This window comes from Labrus mixtus, chromosome 12 (assembly GCF_963584025.1).
Source record: "Labrus mixtus chromosome 12, fLabMix1.1, whole genome shotgun sequence".
NCBI lineage: Eukaryota > Metazoa > Chordata > Actinopteri > Labriformes > Labridae > Labrus > Labrus mixtus.
In genome coordinates this window covers 10503543-10529403 of record NC_083623.1, presented here as the reverse complement: position 1 = coordinate 10529403, position 25861 = coordinate 10503543, and the positions used below count along the sequence as shown (strand labels likewise).

The 25861-nt window shown below is 39.6% G+C and overlaps 1 protein-coding gene across 2 annotated transcripts in view; it reads right to left on the bottom strand.

Moving 5' to 3' along the window:
• Positions 1-10677: 10677 nt before the first annotated feature.
• The window catches only part of LOC132984896 (glutamate receptor ionotropic, kainate 2-like), a 71417-nt gene continuing 56233 nt past the window's right edge, over positions 10678-25861 (bottom strand). For both annotated transcript variants that reach the window (XM_061051925.1, XM_061051926.1), the window contains exons 14-16: positions 24977-25202; positions 19032-19282; positions 10678-14023 (exon numbers count right to left, since the gene is read on the bottom strand). In XM_061051925.1, coding sequence (XP_060907908.1) covers positions 13859-14023; positions 19032-19282; positions 24977-25202 — 642 coding nt within the window. In that variant the 3' untranslated portion in view covers positions 10678-13858. The remainder of the gene's footprint in view (positions 14024-19031; positions 19283-24976; positions 25203-25861) is intronic.

Sequence of the window (25861 nt, the reverse complement as noted above, 5' to 3'; positions counted from 1 at the left end):
AAAGTTTTTTTTATGTACAGCTTTTTGAATGTGTGCGTGCGTTAAAAATCAAATCTCAACAATGCAGCATGACAGGAGAAAAAAAAAAAAAAAAGAAAAAAAAAAAAAGAAGTGAATGACCAAACCCCATTAAGGAGCACAGCCCATGCTCAAACCTTTATGGAAGCGACATCTTTTTGTATGGTGTATTTTTACATTTTTACACACAATTCCTCTCAGGATGATGAACTGTTCTCAGGGAATTAACCAAAAAAAAGTGTATTTTATTCTTTTGGGAATCATCCACTGACTGACTCAACAAACTCTGTTAAGCAACGGTGAAGTGACATAATGTAACTGATTCATGTACTGATTTTAGCAACTACCTCTTGAGTTATACATAGTTGTGCATTTCTTTTTGTATATTTTTTTTTGATGAGCTTGTATGATTAACTTCTAGGTCTCTATTGTACTGAGGTATTGTGTGAGAAGTTCCCTTGTGTTGCCACAGACTCCCTTGGTCTTCCTTCCCATTTTTTGATGAGTTACTTTTCCCCTTTTACTGCAAAACTGTTATTTTTTTTGTTTACAGCAAAAGCCTACCTCATATGCGCTGTTCCTTCACAAGCTCCTTACCTCCTCCCAGTTCCCCCAACCTACTTCTACTTTTTAAATCGCCACTTGTCGCACTAGAGTCACTCTGCATTCTCAACAAATCAGCCCTGAAACGGCTCATCACTTGTGACTCCTAAAATACCTTACAATCAAAACTCTTTTTTGAAGGTTTTTAACACAACTTTTCAGAATGGGCATGTTAGTCGAGTTTTTCTGCCTGCTCAATGTTTCCTTCTAAATCATGACTTAGCTACAGACATCCAGCAAGTGTACCTCAGTTTGTTGGGCTTGATACTGACATGGCAAATCAAAAACTCCATACAAACGCATTTTGAAGAGACATGGACTGTTGTTTTGAGTTTGTACGTATTTTATCATTACCGTTTTGTAACCACTTGATAGGATGGGCTTACGGTGGAGACGACTTCGATTGTACTTCACACAAGGAGTGCCTATCTAAGTTTTTTTTTTTTTTGTCTGATTCTCTGACCAAATCGATCTTTTTTTTTTCTCCGTGTGGGCTCCATGGTTATGGCCTTTGTCAGCCATTTTTACAGCCTAAGATAATCAGAAGTTTTGTGGTTTGGAGATGATGCCCCCTCTTGTTAAAAAAAAGTCATTTGTACTTTAAAGCGACATTGTTAACACGAAAGAAATCAGTAGGTTTTGTACTAATGGTGACATTACATAGACGTCATTCTAAAAAAAAAAATGTTTATGAAGATGAATATTGTTATCAGTACCTTTTTTTTTTTTGTTTGTTTTTTTAACTAACTCGTGAGAGCAAAGATTGATTTTGCATGTAACCACAGTATTACAACTCAAACTTAGCTGACATTATTGCAGACAAACAAAATAAACAAAGATGGCAAAATAGTGAATAATTGTTGTTAGTAGCTTTATATTTGTTTCCAATCATTGTAATAACTGATTGATCTCTTGTGTGATGTCGAGTTCAGTATGAGACAGCCAAGAGACCTTTTTATAAGATTATTCTCCTTAATGTAGTAACAATCAATTGGTAGTCATAGATGTTTGTCAAGGCTGCATGTAGGATAACAAATTTATAGATTTTATGTTTTTAATATTTCCCCACTTGTCTTAAATTTACAATCAAGCAATCAGGAGACAACAGAGCAAAAAGACTTTCCCATGCAGTCATCATGAATGTTTCAGAGGTTTTTTTTTTTTTTTTTTTTTTTTTACAAAAGACTAAACCTCGGTCAACTTCATTAAACAAGTTGTATCTCTGCTGGGCCGGTATGAATCTTTGGCCTTTAAAACTGAACATGGTTGTCACTGATGTACTTTGCTGCACAAGAAAAATACAAGTAATAAACATAAAAAATGGAATGTGTGCTCATCATAATTACTTAAAAATTGTATCAAGTAAAAACTTTTATTTGACCGTAACATCAATTTGAGACTGATGTCTTTTGCTTTAGCTCACTGTTGTAAAGGTAATTGGATGTTTTAATCACGACACTATGATAATGATATTTATTGACAAACTGGGATGTGTTAGCCGAACTGTTTGAAAAATCTCGGTTTGGTGTATTTTCCTCCTTTATTGATTTGTATAGACAGCTTTAGATAACTGTAGGCCTGACTTCCGGGTTAGCCGGATTTCAAAGTAAATGTTTCCGAGCGATTTCTGACACATCATTATAAACGGTATATGGTCCAATTTCCTGTAAAAAAAAACCAAACAAACTTAAGACTAACTAAAATATTTTAAAAGTTATTCCAAAACTGTTAATTTCTACACAGCAGAACTGGAATAAGTGAGCATGTAAAAACTACAACTTCCATTACGTCATCATAACTCCATTTCCTCCGGCTGTTTGACATCGCTGGGACCCCTCTCGTCTTCTTATCTGTTAAGTTTAGTCTGCGAAAATTGTTACGTAAAAAGGTCGCTCAAGAGAAACTTAATAATAAAATAAATAAAATGATACTAAATAATTTCCATAAAACGACCGTCCTTTTCCTCGCATATGACGTGAGCCGGAAGATGCCATGTGGACAAAGGATCAGTTGCGATGCTAAATTTATTATAGTAGAGTATTTAAAAATGTAAAGTTATAATCAATTAGAGAGCTCACATCCGTATTGATCCCGGAAGTTCCGCTTTTTTCTATTAACCAGCACGACGAGTCAGGTTAGCACAGGGTGAAGACTTAGGGAAACACTTATCTTGGCTCAGAGAAAAAAAACATCCACCATCCAGTCGGCTACAAAGGATCAAAAAAATAAATAAATAGTGAACATGTTTAGTAGACTAATTAAGAAATACTGGAAATGTTATATTTGCTTTATTTTTGAGCCTTAGATCGATGTTTGAACAAAGCCCTCTCTTACTCACATATTCAAATATTTGCACAAAAATCATGTGAAACTGTATTTCTGACACACAAAATTCAGTTAAATTTCTAAAGGGGGAGACTCTTTCTCAAACCTTTAAGAAGGAGCATAAATACAAACTATGGTTGTTTGAAAATTAAAATCATATAGATTTGAAGTTGTATTAATTTTATAGAACCTGATTCCTTTTCCTTTACGTTACAATAATATTAACTAATAAAATTAAAGAAAAAGTGTGTTAGCACTGTCAACATTTTTTTTTTTTTTACAGCTTGAGACTGGATAAAGGGCTGAAATAAAGCACACCTGGTTCAAAGATTGCCCCAAATCCCATTTAGGCCTCTATAATGAGACAAAAACCTGAATTATGAAGAACCCATTGAAACAGGTGGTAGCCTACTATAATGTGATGACTGGCAGGGAATCCTCAGCAGTCTCTTCCACTGCTCCCTCATGTGGTTGTTCAGTAGATGACTGCAGACCTGATGAAGTACAAATACCTCAACTGCTGCCTTTATCAGCTTCTCTTTGCCTTGACTTGACTGGGGAAACGATGTATTTTAGGGACGATCATTTATTATGTTTTTTGTTGAACTGAACTATTGTATTTATGGACATGAAATCATACTGGATCATTTGAACTCTAAGGGCCTCGTTATTGAACATATAGGCATTTAAAGTGCAGATACCTCCTTGTATTGACAAATATCATCACATTTCTCATGTTTGTGTTTTTTTTTTTTTACTCTCTACATGGTGGCCAGTGAGAGTTTTTCCTGGTCTCAGTTTCCCTGGAGAACATAGATCCAAGCACTGATTGCTTTTGAATGGGGAAAATGTTCTTCTATGTGCATGTCACACATTATTTTAGCCCCAATGTAAGTGTCCTGTCTTTTTTATTTCTGTGAATCTTGGATTGGATTTTGAAATATGTCTGAGATGTTTTACTTGATTGGAAATAAAAACACATTTTATTGGCATTAAAGTAGGCCTATGTATAATGTATTGCAGTGGTTTATTGCTTTGTCTAGTTTTAAAGTCAGATTGTACATTTCAGTGACACTTGTTTTTAACTTTTGCCCATTATTTTGTAAATTCTTTGCGTAGGACGTAGTTCTCCACCTTGTATTGAATACAGAAAATAAAGCTATGTTCTACATGGCTGTTTTGACCAAATATAGCTTACTAATGTCTGAATACAAAAGTCCTCATCTATAGCTGGCAAATTACGTTGTTTAAAGTATAATTATAACTTTTTATGCAAAAAAATAGACAATCTTGCAACCAAACAAACTTTCAGCAAGTGTAGATTTATTTTATTATTTTATTGGAGGGATAGGACAGTAAATAGAGACGGACATCAGGGAGAGGGAGTGAGGAATGACATGCAGGAAAAGAGCCAGATGTTGGATTTGAACCGGAGCCGTCCGCTTGGAGAGCTACATACTACCACACTAACCACTGCGCCACCAGCACCCCAACTTTGAGCAAGTGTTAAGTAATTATCGATCAATTCATTTAGTTCCACCCTAATTGTAGCCTTAGCCTTGATCAATTTCAAAATAAAGTTGTCAATGTTCCAAACTGTCAATTGGTGAGAAAAAGCTTTTCTTTAATATTTGTTTTGGGTTAATTAATTATTTTATTTCTGACGGTGTGCAGGAGATAGACTGAGATAAAATCTGAAGAGAAAGCGAGCAAGATGTTTACCAAAATATACTTCTTGCCACGTTCAAACCAAGGTCATTGCCTTGACATGGCATAAATCTTTAATCCAAAAGTCACTGTAGTGCTTCTGAAACTACAAAATTTAAAAGTGACTTTCTTTTTTGTAAATTTTATTGATAAAAAATTAAATATTTAACAGAAGGATTAACAGAAACAGATTAATTGTCTTGTTCGTTGAATCGTCAAAGATTATGTACTCAAAACTGCTAATTGTCAGTTACAGTGAAAAGACCAGCCGGGCAGCTTTTCAAAGCCAGTCCAACTAATTCAATCCTGTCATTTGAGATGACAAAAAAAAAAAAAAATTATATCTGCCTGTCATTTAAAGGAGTAAGATGGATTGATAAATCAGTTCAACTGTAAGACTGAAACTGAATGTAAGTGAAAGCAGAGTTTATATCGTAGTATTTCTTTATTCCTTCAGTCCCCCTGCTTCTCCACTAGGGGGCAACCTGTTGCCGCTGTATCATCGCTCGGCATCAGGCCTGTGAAGGACACATCCAAAGCAGATAAATCACCTCAACACATCTGACTCACAAAAGACACTGGTGTTTCTTCACAACCTCTCTCTCTCTCTCTCTGTTCTCCTGCTCGTCTTTAATGTCCCAGCACCTCGCTTTTTATCACCAGCTGTCTCTGTGCTGAGCACATCCAGGCTGGAGAGGGGTCCATTAAAAGAACGCCTTCTTCTTTACTGTTCCATTTTGTTACCTGCACAACATTTTCCTAAACAACTCCTTTTTTTTTTTTCTCACATGAAATATCTGGAGATGGCGTCCTCAAGGTCAGCTACTTTTAAGGTGGTGATATTGGATGTGTTGTGATGATGAGATGAAGACAAGGGAAAGAAAAAGAGAGAAATAAAGGATAAACAGTGCCATAAAAAAAAAATGGTGTGTGTGTTTTCAGAGGCCGAAGAGAGGACAGGAGTACATATCTTCACCTCCTTTCTCTCCATCGTCCTATCCCTCATCCCTAAACTGCGTGTTGACCTTTGTAGTACCGCCTCCAGGCTGTATGCTTTAACCTTTCCAGTGAGATAGAGGGGGCCCCTGCACTGGGAATACAAGATAAATCACAACTGCTGTCTGTTAATGCGATGTATGACAACACACACCGGCATGTGCACACTGCTGAAACCTTTGTCCTGTGTCACAAACCCCCCCCCCAAAAAAAAAACCCAACACACTCACGCACATGAACATCCCTTTTATATAGATGTGCCCAGCATTGGTGCACTGCGTTGTTAGTAATACGAGTGCACCCTGAATTATTCATCCTTTATTTAAATGAGGGATGATAGCCAGGAGTGTGTTTTTTAGGTATCCTTTCTTCTTGTTTGAGTAAAACACAGGGGTCATTAGGAGTCATTTCTGGTCAATTTTGTATGATCAACCATGCTCCAGAGAAAGACAGAAAGAGAGAGAGAGAGAGAGAGAGAGGGAGAAAAAAATCCCATTTACTTTCCGTGCATTGGGAATTCATGTTGAGAGAGATCAAAGGGGACAGACAAAGAGATGAGAGAATCGACATCTTCTCGTCTCCATTTGGCTCCCTGTGAGAGGAGGAAAATTACTTTAAAGCTGCTGCCTTGATGAAAGAAAAGGGCGTTATGCCTGATGTATTCCTCTAGAGGTGGAATCAACAGTATGAATGACTCAAAGGGAGAGAGAGAGAGAGAGCAGTGGAGAGAGAGGGGACATTTGTTTGAGAGAACCTAATGGGGGATTTTGGTGAGGGGCGAGAGTGCTGTTTGACAGAAGTGAACAAAACAGCAATTCTACTGTCAGAAATGACTGCCTCTCTGCACTGTTATTTCCGGTGTGTGCATTACCAAAAACATGGGAACGCTAAAAACCACAGCTTTTGGCCGACCACCACAGTGGGGTTTAATTCCGTCTAAAGTGGTTTGCAGACACAGATGCCAGTATGTCCATGGGAAAACCAAAGTACCAGTTTTCCCTTATTGATAAATCTGATGAAGTGTCTTTTAAGGTCATCCAATGGGTTGTGATCAGCTGACAAGCCTTGCATAAAAAACTAAACTAAATTTGTCATATTTATTTAATGTCACATTTTTCTTTCCACATATATTCCCTGTCCCCTTGGTATATTTAATATGGTTTTAACACTAGATAATGTAAGTTGGAAACACTAATGCATGCCTCGGTAAGTGCATGCATTAGTAAGTAGTGTGGGTTATTTTAATGGCAGTGAGGTTTGAATTTTTAGCTTCAGTTTTTCATCCGGCCGGGTTACGTTAAAATGAGCTCATTTTGTCGACCTTAAAGGACATCAGAAGTCATCGTCTATAGCAGGTTGAGTGTTAAACCAAATCAAAATCTTGACAGTTTTGTAGCTATAAAAGCTACATGGTAAGAAGTCAATACCTTATTTAGGCAGACCGTGTCAGGAATCAGGGATTTACTTTGGTGACAAAGTGACATTAAATAAGTGACTTCTTGGGTCTGAGTTTGAAAAAAGTGTTTTTCTTCTCTGACTTTTTCACTATTTTGCAACAAACTTCATATTTGTATTCATATCAAATTTACAAAGTATATAAAATGGCAGTTTCAGTTAGTTTTCACATAATTTACTCAGGATTTTTTAGTTGATAAAATGAGTCCCACTCAGGACTTCAACATCTGGTCTCAGATGTTATAGATAAGGATAACTTATCTCACTAGATCAAAGTGCCTTATGTGTGTGCTTCTGTTACATTAGTGATTAAAGAATCAACAGATGTCATTACATACTGAGCTCATCTGCAGAATCAGTTTGTGTTTTTTTCTTTACACAGAGCACCAGCAACATCTGAAAATGTAATATTGTGTCACATTCAGAAACAACCTTGTTTTTCACAGGAGAAATTTGAAAAAAAAAAAAAAGGTCTTGTAAATTGAAATAGCCTCCAAACATACAATTTGGTCCTCTCACCCTTATTCAACCAGCTCTGTCATTTATTTGTGTGACAGAGCTGTCAAAGCCAAAGCGTCCTAGTTATACGTAAAGCAAATAGAAATGAAAACATTGTCAGTGAAAAGACTCATGGGGTAACGGAGACGCCAGGAGCAGGGTGAATCACTTAGCAAGCTGTGCTCCTCCATTCTGCAGCTGCCACCCACCACAACACATCTGCCACTGGGAAGAAAAAAAAAAACACAGCAGATAGACACAAAAAAATCACATCCTAATAAATAGCAACATGACACAAAAGATCACTTCTTCAAATTGAAATTCATTTGCAGGGCTAACAGGGTTCTTCCCCCCGGGTAGATACGTGACTGTTGAAACCCACATACAGGTGCAGACTGAACATAAAAATGCACATGCTCACATGCAGAAAGTACAAATAGTTCCAGTAAGACCATTAGATTTCTTCACGTGGGGCCGATGCTTGTTCCAATGCCTCCCCCGTGCTATCTCTGGGCAGACACATGCCACTGCTGGGCGAGGTCCTAATGCGTACCAAATCACCACTTTTCAACCAACAACGCCCACCCGGCTCAGCTCCTTCACTGCACCCCTGCTTTTATTACATTTCCCCAGGATTTCATATTATACACGCTGAACTCCACAGAAAGGAGTCGAAGCTCATTTTTCGACCTGAAATGGCAACAGAAGGGGAATCATCTACCCCGGGCTGAATGTTGCACCAAAAAAAAACCTGCTGCTAGCTTTGTTGATATATGAGCCACATGGTAACAAATCATTAAATGATTTACACACACGGTGCCAGGAATCACTGACTTGCCTCAGGGAGGATGAATAAAATGATGATAAATGATTAACTTTTTGCTTTTTGTTTTAAAGCAACACGTATGTTTGCTGTTTGAACTTCTTTAAAATAACAAAACAGAAACACAATTTTGCCCAAACTTGTTATTTTCATTTTCCATTGTTTTCATATTTGCACAATAAGTAGTTACTCATTTGCCTCTTAGAGTTCAAGTTAGTTGTCACACATTTTGCTCAGATTACATTTTTTGACATGAAATTATATTTCCAAGTGTATCTGGATGATTTGCACTGATTAGCATGTTCATAGTTAATTGCAGTCAGCAGCTTTTCTAGGCGTGACAAGTAGCCTACAGTTAGCATATTCTGAATGTTTACGGTGAGTAATGTGTATAAAAACCTGTGTTATTGTACATTCCATTTTCTGGAGAATAACTTGAAGTAAAGATTTCACACCCATGCTAATGCTAATGTTAGTGCACTATCATGCTAGCCCTGACATTGCTTACACATTTATCAGGTTTAATTTTTCACCAAACGAACCACCTCAGTTTAGCATGTTAGCATGCTAACATTTACTGATTAGCAATCACCGCTCAGTACAGCTGGAGTCGATGGGGGAATTGAGTAGATTTGAGTATTGAGTTGATCCTACAGAATTTGAGTACTTCAAATCTGACCTAAGTTTTGACAAAAGTTTTCCTGATGTGGAAACGATTATTTAAGATACATTTCACATGTTAACCTGATGTTGGGTGTAGTTATTAAACAAAAAGTCAGAACAATATTAAACTTGGATTCAACCTCTGGGAAACGTGAATATTGCAACAAAATTTATTTTAAATTTATCCAATAGTTGTTGAACATTTCAGTGTGATATAACTGGTGGATGACCAACTTGTTTGATGTTGCCTTTAGGAGAGCCATGCTCCAAAAAAAAAAAAAAAATGAATAAATGTTTTTTTAACAATAGTTCATAATAATGTTTTATGGTCAACAGAGCCAGTTAACACATGAAAGTCCCATTGCACACTGCATGGTGCTACTGTAAGAACATGTAATGTTTCCATTAAGTAGTCCTGACCAGTGATTTATGTTTGGACACAATGATCTAACGCAGTCAGGAATAATAAGGGAATAAAAACAACTATTTAAGCTCTATGGCAAATTCCTAGACTGTAGACACACTCCTATAACATCTCTTGTCACATCTTTCTTTCAACCTGCTCTCCTCTATGTAATGACTTTACAAGTACATGATCTGCTACTTGTTTAAAAGAAAAATCAAAGTGGACTTACATGAATCTTAATGGGGATTCTGAATTATTAAAAACCATTGGGAAATGAACAGAGGAATACATTTCCTCCTTCACAGAACCTTCCTTGGCAGGTGCTATTAGCCTACAATATCTGTATGACGAACCAAAGTCACATTCAGAAAGCAATTTTCTGTCCACAACGCAATCTCGACCATTAATTGCCTAATGAACAAGATGTTATCCAAGGATACCTTTCCAATGAGCACTTAGGAAAAGGAGGAAGAGGTTTTAATATGATGGAAATAAGTGTGACAGACTAAACGGTCCCCGCTGAACGCATTGACGCAGACTCTGACCTTGCCTGTCAATCTGGAGGGCAGACAGGGTGGCCGTTTGTGTTGTGGCGGCAGAAACGGTTTTCATCATTACTCCCAGAAAACCTTGTCAGAAGCCGAGGGCTGTCCGACCGCCCGCCGCAGCCTGTGGGGGGGGGGGGGGGGGGGGGGATAACAATAAACAATGAAAAATCAGAGAGGCAGAAGGCGTGGAACAGTCTGGGGTCCTTTTTGTCAGGCCGTGGAGCCCTCTGGGTATCATTTTGAATGCTATATACTTACGGTCATCTGGATTTTGTGTTCTCAGAGGTGCAGTTTCGAAAATCTGTGGTCAGAGAAAGCCATACACACCCCGGCACACAGCCAGGTGGATACTGAGCAGGCCAGTCAGAAGAGAAAAAAAAGAGCTGCTCAACAAGCTTACAATGTTGATTTGATTAACATTTTACCAATTACCTAATGCATTTCTTTTGATAACACAAATCAAGTCTATGGGCGGTTAATCAATTAGAAGAGGCTGACATTTCAGAAAATTGCAAGACATAATGCTCATCATTATGCTTGATGGTTTCACTCTGAATTCCCATAATGCATCCTGTTCTGTGTTCATTTGGTACCAAAAGACCGTAAAAACTTGCGTGAATAATATCCAGTCAAAGTACAATTATGACATTTTTAATGACATTATTTGTAAAACCTTGCATCAATGTTGAATTCCATGAGCTCGTATTTGTTTTCCCGACAGGACAGCAAATCCTTTGGAGGCGTTTCAAAGAAATGTTTCCAGGTATTCAATCACTTCAGCTGGCACCACGAGATACAGATGCGAGGAAATGACAAGCAGCATTGGTAGAGGGCCAATGAGTTTCAGGATTATGTCTTCTTCCCTGTCAATTATCATAATGCGGTCGCCTCAAATGAGTCATTAACTTTCCATTTGTGTACAGCAGAGATGTCATCACTAGCTTTGGCCGGGGTGTGGGTGTTTGTTATCTCTGAATTCCCAGGATTAACAGGTTGAAAGATGATTGGGTTTGTGTGGGGAGTGAGGGGAAGTGAAGATGTTGCCTACCAAGTTTGCTTGTCATTTAACAACATAAACAGAGAGATAACGGAGAGAACGTGTCGTGGGGCCAAATGTGATCGTGTTGATTTAAGATGAAGAACACATCTGGAGACAATTAGAGGATAAATGTTCAAGTCCCCTCGAGGAAACAGGAGTGAAACACCCGGCGTGTGAACAAAGGTGAGACGCTTATGATGCGAACATACATTAAGAGTCTCGTAACTGCCGAGCATTCCCACGTACTGCATCTGAACTCTTCACATACATTCACAAGTCGCCCATCATTAAAATGAGTCCCTAACGCTTGGAAACAAAAGTTTAGAAAACAATGTTCTAACTTTGTAGCTGTCAAGGAGCTCTTAATTACATTTCATGAGTTTCCTAGTTGGACTGGTGAGAGTTTTAATTTTAATACGCTCTCTTCCCTGTTGGCTAAATATTTGGAACGTGAAGATAGCATTTTAAAACTGAGCATATTCCATTAGCCATCAAGTGAAATGGGATATTTTAAATTTCAAAGCAGCCATAAAAAAAAACTTGTGTTGATAGTTTTCCTCTCCACAGCTTAGTATCATTTTCTCCTCCTGTTATTAAGTTCCATTAATAAAAAATAATCTTTCAGCGTTGTAGGACTGTTTCAACTATTGTTCAATGAGAATTGACTTATTTCTAGCCTCGTATTATAGAATCCATAAATACAAATAACTCTGGAACTGTTCCGTTGAGTTTCCAATTTCCAAAAGTCGTAATCAATGGGCGCAGACAAAAAAAAAAAGCCTTTTTTGGATGCTACAACCAATCACAGAAAAGAACACATGCTTATAGGCTAGGTAGCTGGATCCAACATTTTAATGATACAGCACCCAATTCAACATAATGTGAGGAAGTTTGATTCAAGAATATTTTTTGCCTTTATTTTAGATCACACAGTGGATAGAGTAGAGAGAGAGAGAGAGAGAGAGAGAGAGAGAGAGAGTGGGGAGAGACATGTAGGAAATGCAGGTCGGACTTGAACCCAGCCGCACGCTTGGAGGACTATACCTCCGTACATGGGGCGGGACACAGGCTGTCTGTTCCCCGGCATATTTTGATTTAAAGGAAACACATCGTGGTTAAATGTAAGATTAGAAACGATTTAACACTGAGTTGATACTTTAATATTTGAGAACCTTCAACATTGGTGGGAGCCGTCGTCGTTGTTTATGGAAATGAGTCAACAACTCTCACACCGTGATAAACGTGATAACAGATAAAGGTTTCTTATTGGTCGACATGAATCAGGTCAGGTGGAAATCAGTCTGGAGTGAGAAACCAGACATATCAGCCAAATCATTTAAAAAAGGAGCTTGCAGACTCATCTTGTACCCGGGCTTACTTGTTTCATAATTTTCCAGCATTGAGTCACATTTGACTTCTTCAACTACAGATTTTTTTTTTTACTTTATTATGTCTTAGATAAATCTTCAGGACTTGATACTAGTCAAAGCCTACACTGTTCCCTGGAAACTTCAGCTATATTAATCTTCAACAAAGCAACATTTCCTAGCTTTACTACATCTATCATAGTGACTCATCATGGCTACTTGTTGTCAGAATGACTTTGCTGAAAGGACCGTTCCGGTTTTAAGAATGAGTCACTACCTTTCCTTCAATGAGCACCACTAAAATGTTTACAGTTTATTTGCCCTTACCCACCAAAAATAACCCATCACATTGTCCCCAGATAGCACGCACAGCTGGCCCCACGATACCCACCGACAAAAGACTGAGCCTCTGAACGATGAGAGATGATGATCCCTACACAGCAGAGTTTGAAGCCCGATCGCCAACGACGTGACAGAGTTTGAGGGCTGAGTTGGTATCTGCTACATATTTTGTCCACAGGAGGGGGCTACCATGATACAAAGTACTACAAAACTTCTTGTTCTTGTACAAAAACAAACATTTTTGTAGAAATCCTGCATTTTAAACAACAACTGATACAGAGTGAAAACTGCAGACAGCGTATGAGGGCGGACATGAATAAGGACTTTGACAGTTTACAGGCCTGGTAGAAAGTTCTTAGCGATGGAAGAACTTTGGCACGAGAAAGGCGTTACAGAAGAGAATGATGAGCATTTGACAAGGTCAGCATAGATGATTTCAAACTAAACATCACTTTATACATCAGTTCATAGTAAACCATTTGGCACTGACTACCGTTCCCTTTCATGGTGTGAGATTATCATTTTTAAATCATTTGAAAGAAACTCAAGCCACTGAAGGGAGGGGGGAGGGGGAGGGGGGAGGGGGGCAGATGGGGTCACACACACATGGAGGTAAGACAAAAGGGCTTTGACATCAACAGAAAAACTACATCAGGTGTTACTGTCACAATAAGAGTTTCCCCCGTCTGCACAGGTGTCACATGTCTGTGTGTGTATGTGTGCGTATAGGTGTGTGTTATGTGTGTGTTTAAGTCCACTTCTAGTGTGGACTACATTTACCTTTTGTCCCCAAAAACCTTCTTTACCTCCTCTTTTCAATGAACACACTTTTCAGTCCTTTCCTTCCTTTCCAGCTCCCTTCTAGTGAACGTCACAGTGAGGTGACACTGCTCAGGTATCTATATTTCCACAGGAAACATCTGTCTACATAAGCGAGTGGGTTCAGAAGAATCCTGTTTGGACTGCTAACCTCAGTCTGCCGTTGAGTCAGCATTGATTCGAACCCCCGCGGGCCCCTCAGCGGTTTGAATCGAGGGCGCACTTTCTTTCAGGGGTTTTTCCCAGTGTTCATGCCATGGTTTCCTTCCCTGGGAGTCTCCTGTCGTTGAACGTGTGCATGTTAATGACCTCCTCCGTCTTGACGATGACGGGCGGCTGAGGCTTCTGTTTGAGGCGGCGTTGGCACTTCAGAGAGACGCGCAGCTCGTCCATCATGGCGCTGCAGAATGATCGCTGCGGGAAGAAAACCGGAAAGAGGAAGAGTTACGGACGGCACCGTGCTGTTGGCAAAAAAAAAAAAAAAAACTCCAAACGATGCAGACCTGAGTCACTGTTGATGCTTTACTGAGGAAGTTTTATTACTCAACGTGAGATGTATTGTTTCTCCTCTCTTTAAACATGATCTCTGTGTTTCTATCATCAAACATGACAAGTATGTGAACATCCAAACATTACCTGCATTGAACATGAAAATGATAAAAACAGCTCAAAACCAAACCAAACCAAAAAAACATGATGACATACAATTCAATCACAAATTACAAAGGGCTCTTCAAATGGTATAGTTACACTTCAAATGACTCCCTGTGAGTCAAGTTGAAACAAAAACAGATCCTGCAAATATCACTTTGCAACTTACAATAAAATATATTGTTAGACTTTGGAAAACTGTGTTTCTAACAATGTTCTGTATTCTCTGGTTACTGTTTCATCAATTTAAAGACTCATTTAGATTTAGTTTTTCTTCTTGGGTTCTTTTTATATATTATTCTTGATGTTATTTGTATTGTGTTTTCTACAGTCTCAAGTGCTCACTTGACTTCAGGCTGGTCTGAATACTTCATGTCTTTATCGGCCCGTACTTTATAGGTGGTGAATTTTTAAAATAATGAATCTGTTTTGATTTTATGAAGGGCATGATTTATGCATCATTAGGGGTGTGACTGTGAGTGGGGCTGACAGTAGCCGTGGGGTCAGGAGGCTTAAGGCCCTCCTCAGCTGCACCTCTTTGCTTGTTAGGGTCACCCATGGCAACGGCCATCAATGGGCTAGAGAAGTGCACTACAGAAACCGATGGATGACGTCACTGAGCCTACATCCATGTCTTCAACAGTCTATGAAACCTCTTTATATTGATAGTTTTCATAGCTTAAAGCATTTACTACATTTCCCAAAGTGATGTTAGAAACTGTGTTTTGTACATCAAAATGATTATAAGTATAAGTAACCTGCGTTTACATTCAGGTTGATTATCATTAGTTAATCTGTGGGATTGACAGGTCTTAATATAAACTTTGCTTTATGTCATCAGCATAGGGCTCTGAGTCTTTGTAAGCTTGAGACACTTGATATTTCTGAACATTGTGGTCACACTTTCCTCATTAAGAGGGGCTGTTCATTAATATATTCATCCTATTAAGATATTTATTATAATCTTTCATGCTGGTGTTTGATGTCCTCTTGTGTGTAGAACGCATACTGTATTACTGTTTTGATTATGCCCATGACAGCTCATTGCTGAAAACACAGTCGATGTTTTATTGTCTGACTGCTTTCTCTGATCGTGACTAAAGCGCATCCAACTCGCCGATCCAATATCAGTAAGTGTAGAAGAAGCGCCCCTCCCCAGCCGGGTCTTTCACTCCAAACCCACGGTAACGCATCCGTTTTATTGAAACTTAGTTTTTATTTGATGTCTGCTCCAGAGCCACATTACACTTTTAACAGCAGTTTTACACAGGCCATGTAGCACTCCTCATGATGAGTCGCCGGACGTCACGTTAAACTAAAAAACTCTGTGAGTCGCCTCTGTTAAATTCAACGTGTCTGATAAAGCTATCATTGCAGGTTGAATCATCAGCAAGCTGAAAATAAGTCTTCACAATGACTTATTAACATGTGTTTCAACATTTGTGAGGCCCAGCTTCTTGTTTTAAATCCTAAACAAACTTTTCTGTAGGAAGAATCGTCCATTTAAGGTCTGATGTGTCCTAGATTTTTCCCTTCTTACAGCCTTACCGCCACACAGGGGTCTGACTGCTGTTTCAAAGCCTTCTGCTGAGATCAAAGAGAATCATTCAACACTGGCACTGATTGATGCGCAAACAGAAAATGTAAAGATATTGAATAAAGGACAGAATATCCACTCCTCAGCAGATTCAATCCAAAAATATTGATATGGTACGTTTCTTTTAAAAACATCAATCACGCTCAAACGGTGACGTGCGTTATATAACTTCCATAATAAGTGCCTCTGTTGTGCCTGCATTATGTATGTGCTGTGAAATCCTATAAAACGTCAATATGCTGGTGCACTGATGTTGCCAAGACGAATCCCCATACATCCACTTTGTGATTATGCAAAATGTAATTCTCATTCTTAGAGGGTGTAGGAGGAGAGAGGATGTAAGAGAGGAGGCAGAGCACTAAAGTACCAAGCTATTATTTCTTCTGTCTGTGTATGTGTGTGTGTGTGGGTGTGTGTGTGTGTGTGGGAGCGTAGGTGTGTGAGATGGATATCTGTAGGTGGCTCATGCACCAGGTGTTTTTTTTTTTTCTTTCTCTGCATATTTGCATTTGTTTTTGTGCCGTATGAATGAGATATTTTGAGTACACTGGGTGAGATGAGTGATTACAGACAAAGAAAAGGGGCAGGAGGGCTGAGTGAGAAAGAAAGAAAGTGAAAAACAAGAAGTGGGGATATGGATTAGAGTGATGGAGAAGACGAAGAGATGAAGGGGGGGGGGGGGGGGGGGGAGCCGGTGATGTGAGGGCGGTGGAGGTTGGCAGGGGAAGAAAATAGAGAAGGAGAGGCTTGTTGTCAGCATGTAAATTACTAGCACCTTGGCAGCCTGGAGACTGTGGCATTTGCAAATCATCTGAATATTGTGACCCAGCCTTGCAGCTCTTGATTAATGATAGCTACGATGTGCTCTGAAACATATGCAGACTGTGGGAAAAAAATACCCCAAACTAATTATTATTATAATGAGGTAACACGCCGCGGCGCTGTGCTAATTTTGTAGATGTAAATAATTTAAAAGAGGCCATCTAAAGGACTTTCACAATGATCTGAAAAACATCACTGTACAAGTTAAAGAGCACTAAGATACACACGCCGTGCTGTGTGATGAATCATGTGCACTCAATCCTAAAATAGAGTGCAGATAGAAGAGTCTGGATATTCATTCCCATGCTAGAAAGAAACATAACCAGGGGGGGGGGGGGGGAGAGAAAAAAAGCTGCTGCATTGTATACATGCTGAACAGATCGACATTTCAGACAAAACTCAAGATGAAAGGATATGTTTACATTTTTTTTCAAGAATATTTCTTGGATGACTGAATCATTCCTATTGTCCATACTGGCTGTGGAGAAAAAGATCCAATCCTACATAACAAAAGCAGTAGTAGTGCTGTGATGTCATCCTGTGGTTTGTCAACTGCCTTTTTGAAGCCTGGATTTTGGGCCATTTTTCCTGTCACCATGTTGGTTTTTTCCGGAGCCAGAAAATCTCCTTATGTGTGTGAGTGGAGGGGCTTAAAGGTGAGGAAATGTTATCGAAGTAAAAAACAGAGTCAGTACAGATGTCAAACTCATTGGCCGGCATTTTGCTTGTTAACCATTTTAACCACATCTTAACACCTTAACACAAACACAGACTCCTTTCCTGCCAAAATTTCATCAACATATGACAAACACCCGAGAAGCTGACAAACAAAACACCAACACCTGCTAAAAATGACGGAGCATCGCGGAGGCACGCTGAGACACAGCAACAGATATTTCTATGCGCAAAACATAAACACACTGGACCGCCAGCCACCAAGCGCACCTGTTTAGCCCACTGTAAGTGCAACACAGTTGATCCATGATCCGTACGGACCGAGATGTTAACACGTCGTCTTTTCTCCGTTCACTTTCACCGTGTGATAGCAACGTCATCCCACAGCCTGCTGTAGTCTGTGAACTTCTCCACACAGATTCTACTTAACAGCGCTGTGTTATAAACACCGACTGGGCACTACTACCTTTTTAAAAAGATAAAGGCGAGCAAATTCATTTTTTATTATTTCTCGATTTCCTGATCTGATGAAATGATCCAGTCCGTGACTTAAATCTGTGATTCGATTCAGCAGAACATAATACCTTATTAACTAAATTAAATATATACATTCATATGTACTCTTTCCTGTGTGTGTGACACAATTTATTATTTTGGCCTGTAAAAAATATGCTTGGCTGGTACATTTTTTCATCTAACCCCGTCTTGGCCGGTGAGTCAAAAAGGTCATTTCTGACCTTGCCAACATGTATATGTTTAATGCCTATTTAATAAATAAACCTGACAACATGTAAAAACATCAACTTCTGTAGAGACGTTGTGTACAGATGATTTAGCCAAAGACACCGACATTTTATTCTAGCAGGCAGAAATGGTTTCAACTGGCAATTGTAACATTTAGCCCTAAAGAATTGACTCGTATTTGGAGCAAGCCCCAACAAGCTGTGTGAGGAACTACAGTTATTGTCCCTTCCAAGTGATCTAATTTCTCATCCTCTGAGGTTGCCCCTTAAACCTCATAGGATTTCAAGAAATGGGGAAAAAACACAGTCCCTCTCCCATGCAAATATTGTACATTTGAGAAGAGGATGATTTGAGGTTGTTAGCAGTCTGAGCTGGACGAGTGAAGTGCATCATCTACCGAACACAGTCATTTTGGAACAATTCTTATGATCCCTCCACTGTAGCTCAGCAAGGAAACACTGTCCAAGTGTATTAATTAAATATCTTCAATTATAAGAAATTAAATTAGTTTTGGCTTACTCATATTAGCTTCAGCTGAGGGCATCTTTTCACAGCCAGCACAGACACACAGAACAATTACAGCAATGAATAGCCCATGCATTCTGCTTTGTGGGGATTGTTTAAGAGGGGGAAAAAAAAGTGAACGTATCACCAGCTTATTTCTTTTCCTTTTAAACCCATTATTGCTGAGTGCATAACCATAGAACAAGAGCTGGTAAATACCCAACAAATGTCACATACAGATATCAGTAATATAGTGCTTATGTTGAATCTTATTACATATTAAGTATGGTTCAGTTTCTAGTTTGCCTTTAAAATGAAGAAGAAACCAGGACATGAACATGTGAAAACTGATGAAAAACCAGAAACAGATATCAGCGTAAAAGGACGTCTTTGCTTGTTTTATCATGCACCAGAAAACAACAGCAGTACCTTCTCTAGCTGGGCGTTCTGTTTGGACTTGTACAGGACCTCCCCCACCGCCACAAACACTGACAGCACCAGTCCTGCAGCCAGCACGATGAAGATGCCGCCGATGTTCTGCACCCCCAGAGCGCTGGCCTCTTTGCTCTCCTCCTCGGGGCAGCCGTTCCCCCTCCACCACTTCTCCTTCATCATGTGCAGCTTCCCTTCCTCCTGCAGCTGCAGAATGGCTATTGTGATCTTGTCTCTGTACGGAGAGCCTGCAGGGAGAAGAAACACAACAGGACACGAGTGAGGAGGGATAATAGCCAGAAATGAAAAAAAAAATCTGATTACGCCTCGCAAAGTGGTTGTGGAGTGGGTATATATATATAACCCGTATTGGTGGGTGTATGAAACACGCTCTGTTCAGCACGCAATCATCTAACATGTCATGTCAATGCTGGCTGCTTAGAGGGCGTTTTTTTTGTAAGTGTTCAAATCCCACTAATCCCTATGTTCACAGAGTAATTCTTAAATACTCACTCCTCTCAGCAGTGTGTGAATTAAAGTGCACAGGGAGTTGGCAACAAAGGCTGGGCTTTGCTGTTAGTTCTCATGAATTAGCTGGTGTGTGAAGACACTTTCATGTGCCATGTATTGTGTGAAGAAACCTAAAAACAACCCAGAGGGGTTTTCAAATACATGTGTGTTTAGGAAAAACTCCTGTGCATATAGGATGGAGTTTGTCAGAATTGCCTTTAAATGGCACGACAAGTAAGAAAAAAAAAAAAAACACTGATACCTGCTGTTAGTTCTGACAAAGTAGCTGCCGTTTGTGAAAGCGTTCACATGTTGCAAATGTTGGGAAAAGCTGCAGGAACAGGGGAACCCAGAGGGATGAGGAAATCGTTAAATGATGCGTATTCTCAGGTACATCTGGGATCTCAGTGTGTGTGCGTAGGATAGGGTTGCTCTGTCTAGTTTGTAATTCATGCTTTTCATGGCATGATGAGTAAAAAAGGACCCAAATCCAAACCATATATTGTAGTTGGGAGATGCCGTTGGTTCTGACAAATTATAGGGACTTTTCTGACACTTTGTCGTTCACATTCAATGTTGCCCCAGTGGGATGTGAGCCTACGTTAAATATGTGATTAGGATAGAACTGTATGTGTGTATCATAGGGTTACACTCTGTTGTGTTTTCATGCATTTTAATGGCATGTTTAGAAAAAGGAGAGGCAGCTTTCAAACAACATAAATTGTGCGATAAACAAAAGGAAAATCAGGTCAACCCAATGGGCTGTACGCTTACATTACATGTGTTTATCTGAGTTGGGTTGCGCTTCTTTGCGTGCGTATACATTTAAATGGCATGATTATTCAAAGGGACCAACGCCAAACGTGCTTTCATATGTTATAAATGGTATAACAGGGAAAACAAGGGAGCCCAATAGGGTGTGTATGACATGCCTGGTTGGGATTATATACGTGTGTTTATGAGATATGGTTGCTCTTTCTTGTGTGTTTTATACATTTTAATGTCACAAGTTAAAGGACCCAACTCCAGAAACTGGGGTGGCGACAGAATCAGCGACAAGGCATTAAGGCGCAGCGGGTGCCGGCGTGATCAAAGGAGGAGTAATCGTTTCAGAGCACCAGACTGAGGTCGTGTTCCTCTCCCCATTCCACAGCGTGTGCGACACAAACATGAGGACGGTGCGTACACTGTGTCCAAGACCAGGCCAATGAAGATTAATACTCACAGTGAGCATTCATGTTTCATTTATAAACTGCTTTAAAAGCTTGTTAGAGTATTTATGTGATTAAAGAGCCAATGCATTCTGAAGCCTGCTTTCCATTTGAGGCATTTTGGCTCATTTGCTTATTCGGAGTGTCTTAAAAAAAAAAAAAGGATGAAACAGGAGTAGAATGCTAAGTTTTGTCAGATTCAAACATGGCAGAAACCATTTTATGAACATGTTGGAACATTTTGTGCTAAAACTCTGAGGGGAGATCAACAAAACATGGCCCCAGGTAGCATCACTTTGTCTGTGTCTCATACAGTTTTGCCTGTCAGCCCCTTTAGTTGATTTCCTCTCTGTCTCATCTATCATTTATCTGCTGCCATCCATCATCCTTTCATCTCTATGTCTCTATGTATTTAGACTGACAAAGGGGACATTAATATGAAACCTGAAAATTACACAAAGTGCCCCCGAAATATTTTGTGAGCAGCACTTCACTGTGCGCTTCTTTGATCATAAACAGTCTTGTGCTTTTGTGAGTGTGTTCACGAGTACTTTCCTTTGAGGAAACCAAGTACATACTTGTATCCTTTAATTCTGTGCATGAACGGCAGGAACGCAGCGCTCTGAATACACAGATGTGGACATGCCTGTGCTGCGTGCATGTGAAAAAAAAAGCATATGCTCGCTTCATTTGAGGGTGAGGGATCTATCAAGTGTGCGAGTCCCCTGATTCCGGCTCCCCTCATATTTCAAATGATTAATGATGGCCTAACAAAGCAGTCCTTGGATAAATGCTAATAGGATGGGTCCTCAGAGAGGAGGATATGGAGAGCGGAGCCCGGGCGGATGGTAAAACGCTGTGCTTGACACACTGCGCATACACAACTACCTGACAGATGTTCAACACCAGAGGACATCCATCACTCCCGCCCTGTCTGGACTCCAGTATTAATGTGATCGTCTGTTTTAGTCGATAGCTTTAAATGACGCATTTCCGTTTTTTGGGGAAGAGGACGTGCGAAAAAAAAAAAACCCCGACAAGCACTAAAAGGTTAAGACTTATTATGCAGCTTGATCTGGTTTATTGCTGTAACAGCCCTACTGGGAACGAGCTGCTAAACGGTGTGGAGCAGGGGAAACAGTTCCAGGTCTGAATAACAACATGAAGAATAAAGTCTTCATCAGAATTAGAGGAAGGGAGTCAGAGCTTTTACTTCAGTTCAAGTTACAATACCGCCCTACAATACTACTCTACAGCATGTTCAAGCTCTGCAGCAGTGTTTGAGGATACAGCTGCATTCAAGCAGAGACACCTTCAACATTTAAGAGCAAAAAAATAGAACCTGTGGACAAATCTGTTTCCATTATTAATCATCAAATTTGTTAAAAACATTTTACTACTGTAGCTGGTAAACATCAAGTCTATTTTCTATCTTGAATAGGATTGTAACTGATTGTTTTCATTAAGGAAGTATCTGCTGTTTGTCCTCTTGACAAAGTGATTGACTGTTTTGTTTATTAGGTATTTATTTTATTATTTTATTTATTTATTTGTCAGAATGACCTAATAGTGACCCCTTCAAAACGCTCATTAAGTCCGACCAGTTATATAAACGTCAAAGCTATGAAAAACAAATGCAAAAGCAAAAGCAAAAAATGTGCATGATCCCTTGAAGCTTCAGATGATCTTTGCTATTTTTACATGGAAGACACGATCGCATTGAAGGGTCAACATTTTTCTCAGTGAAGTTTTTAGCACAGATTTGTTTTGCAAAGATCTTAATGTGTAGAAGTAATCATAGAGCTACATTAGTAATCGAGAGGAAGATTAGTGGAGCATAGACTGAAATGATGAAGGTACCTCAACATGTGTTATGAAGGAAATCATGTGAGTAAGTCTTCATGGACTGAGTCCACCTTCTGTCTTTCTTGAAGGTTTTTTGGGGGACAAGGAAACAAGGAGAAAACCACCTTCTGAGCTAATAAAATGCGGCGACTCTTCAGAGGGGTCTCTGAATGTGAAAACAGACTGCTCACTTTGAATGAATGGAAGCAATCAACCATCTCAAGACCTCTTCTATCACATTAGAAAGATTTTGGCGGCTTTATTTCTGAAGTATTGAGCAATGCACATCAGAATTAGAGCCTGAAATTAGTAAGTTGGCAGTAATGACTTTGAAAGGGGACATTTTTTAATCATTCTTTTTATGCATTAGGACCACTTATCGAGCTGAATCAAAGTGATTTGGGTTCTATTTTGCAGTCGTATATTTGATGCACTCTATCACCACAGGAATTGAAATAGGCCTGCAATACACTGTGGGTGTGCGTGTCCATCTCAAGGGCATCAGTGGAAGAACTCCTGCACTTACGGAGCCACAGAGGGACTATATTTCACAGCATCGCCTCTGCTTTGTTACAGCTGCGGCAATCACGGGATCCCTGCAGATCTATAACTGCCCCACGCTCATCAGCAGGAGCTGCGTCCAGATGTGGATGGCCAGAATGAAACGTCCACACTTTGATGGGTCTCATATCACTGATGATGGATGTGGAGATTACAGATGGCTGCAGTGCTCTCGGCGGCCTCGTCATAAGCGCTTTCACCTCTGCGACATTCGGGGTGGAACAATCGCCACGTTTTGCTAAATGTAGCGGTGTTAGCTGCAGGTTTTATTAACCCTGGTTAAACTTCTTACATGTCACAAATAAACTGTCAAAAAAGTCTGCCTTCAGATTTGAAAGCTTAAGGATTTTTTTCATAGCATATTAACCTTTAGTCATTTTAGTTTGTTACCTTGCAACATGAGATACCGTAGCTGACAAACCGAGAATAGCTTGAATAATGAATACCCCAAATTGTTTCGTAATGATCCCAAGAGTCGCTGGATGATTGTTTATGTAAAAAAGAACTCCAAAAAATGTAGTACATGGATGTTGGAGGAAGAATGTGCGACTTTTCGATCTAGCTGACGTCGCACCAGCTGGAGCTGCAATTGCCAGTGGGCTGCATTGTTGTGTTAGCGGGCTAGTGTTAGCACTCTTTAGGTAGCTTGTACCTTCACATTTCATAATGATTGACACGGAATGACCGTGATCTAAAAACGCTTCAAAAAAGCAGCGAGTATGTTATTCTTCTACTCCATAGGACTTGACTAAAACAGCTTTGATACTTTTTTTTAGTGATATATATTATTGCTCTTATTGCTATTTTAATGTTTTTATTTCCTGTGGGAGCTTTAACTCATTTTTGTTCAACTCATTTTGTTTGTCATTTATGTATGTATTCTCGCCATCATTGCGAATGAGGGTCGCCCTCAATGATCTTAAATAAAGGTTGATGATGATACGCAAGGGGAGGAGTCGTCTGTCCCGTCCAAACCTGAGGATAATACTTGATTTCTACTAAATTTATGTTAAAATTTCGCACACTCTTCCTATGAGTAATGTGTTTAAAGTAGAAAATCTTCAAAGTCATTTAATTTTCTCACTTAACATAGAATTCTGAGATCTTTAATGTTTCAGCTTCTCTTGTTATATTATGTTTGTCATGAGCTGGGTCAAATAAAAAGCTCACAAAAGTTCTTGCTGCTTGTTTTATACTTTCTCAAGTGCTTTGTTGTTGCAGTTTTAATGGTCAGAAACAATTCACACTGTGTCAAGTAACTCGCAGGGAATTGCACTGAATTGACTCTGGGCTTGCTCTCTGTGATTGCTTTGTGCTCACAATCTTACGCCTTCTGAGACTCCAAAGAAGGCTAAAACACACCATTAAAAGTATTTGTGCACGCCGGTTAACCTAGATTTGCTTCTCTACTCTGTAAATACTGCTGTGAGAAAATCATTCAAGTAAAAAAAAAAAAAGAAGCCACACACACTCTTAAAGGCTACAGCTTCTGTTTCTGAAACCATGGGCACATTTTAACCTTCTCCATAAATTCAACCTCAAGCCATTCGCTTTTCATTAAGCTAAACCTTTTACACCTCACGCTGTTGAACCATTATACCCTTGGCCCCATCAATAAAGGTCAACCCTTCCATTCCCAGAGCTTATCCATCATCCAAACTATATACCTTTATCTGTCACATAGTATCTGCAGTATCGCTCCCTGAGCTAAGAGCTTTTCAAATGTTTTTCTTTTTCCCCAACACTGCAGGCAGCACAGAGGTTGTTTTAACAAAAAAAAAAAAGAAAAGAAAAGAGAGATGTGATGTTGTTTACCCATAGGTGTTCCCACTCCGTACGCTTTGGAGTCTATGAGGCCTCCGATCTGTGTGAGGTTGCAGTTTCTCTGGGTGACAAACTCAATGGTGGTGGACTCCATAAGGAAGGCGTAGTCGGAGGTGAGGACGCGCTGGATGCCGTCCTCGATGTTCTTCACCATCACAGACTGCCTCCTGCTGTTCATGAACTCCCACATCTTGTCATAGGTGGAGATTTTGGTTTTCTGCAAGAGTCGAGAATAGGTGTTGATCGAGAACACAGCGGTATGAGGAATAAATAATGTTGTTAACTCAAAATGATGCTTCTTTTTGCACTGTTCTTAATTTGTTAATTAGAATTTTTCTTCTTTCTTTTTCTGCCTTTAATGGAGAGATAGGACAGTGGATAGAGTCGTAAATCAGGGAGAGAGAGTAGGGAATGACATGCGGGAAAGGAGCCACATGTGGTACCCGAACCTGGGCCGCTTGGAGGACCATAGCCTCCACACATGGGGCGAGTGCATTAACCACTGCGCCACCAGCGCCCTGTATTTGAGCTATTTGATCAATTTAATAAACGTATTCGAGTAACAAAAGACCTTCAACTCCTTAGCCCATCCTTTACATTCACCTGTCGCTGATTTAGAAACTACCTGAACCTTTAAGATAAATCATTCTCCACCGATAACAGATTCTGTTGTATTCATCTAAAAGAAGCTGTGGACATATTATACCTTTTAAAACAGTCTCCTGTGGTCTAAATGAAACATCTGTGCTGTGCTTTGGTCAAAATATAACATGAATCAAGCACCAGAGGAGGTTTGTGACCCCGTATAAACCGGTAGACATCACTCCTCTGTAGCGAGAATAGAAATGGCGCCCTGAAATTCATTTTCAAGTATTA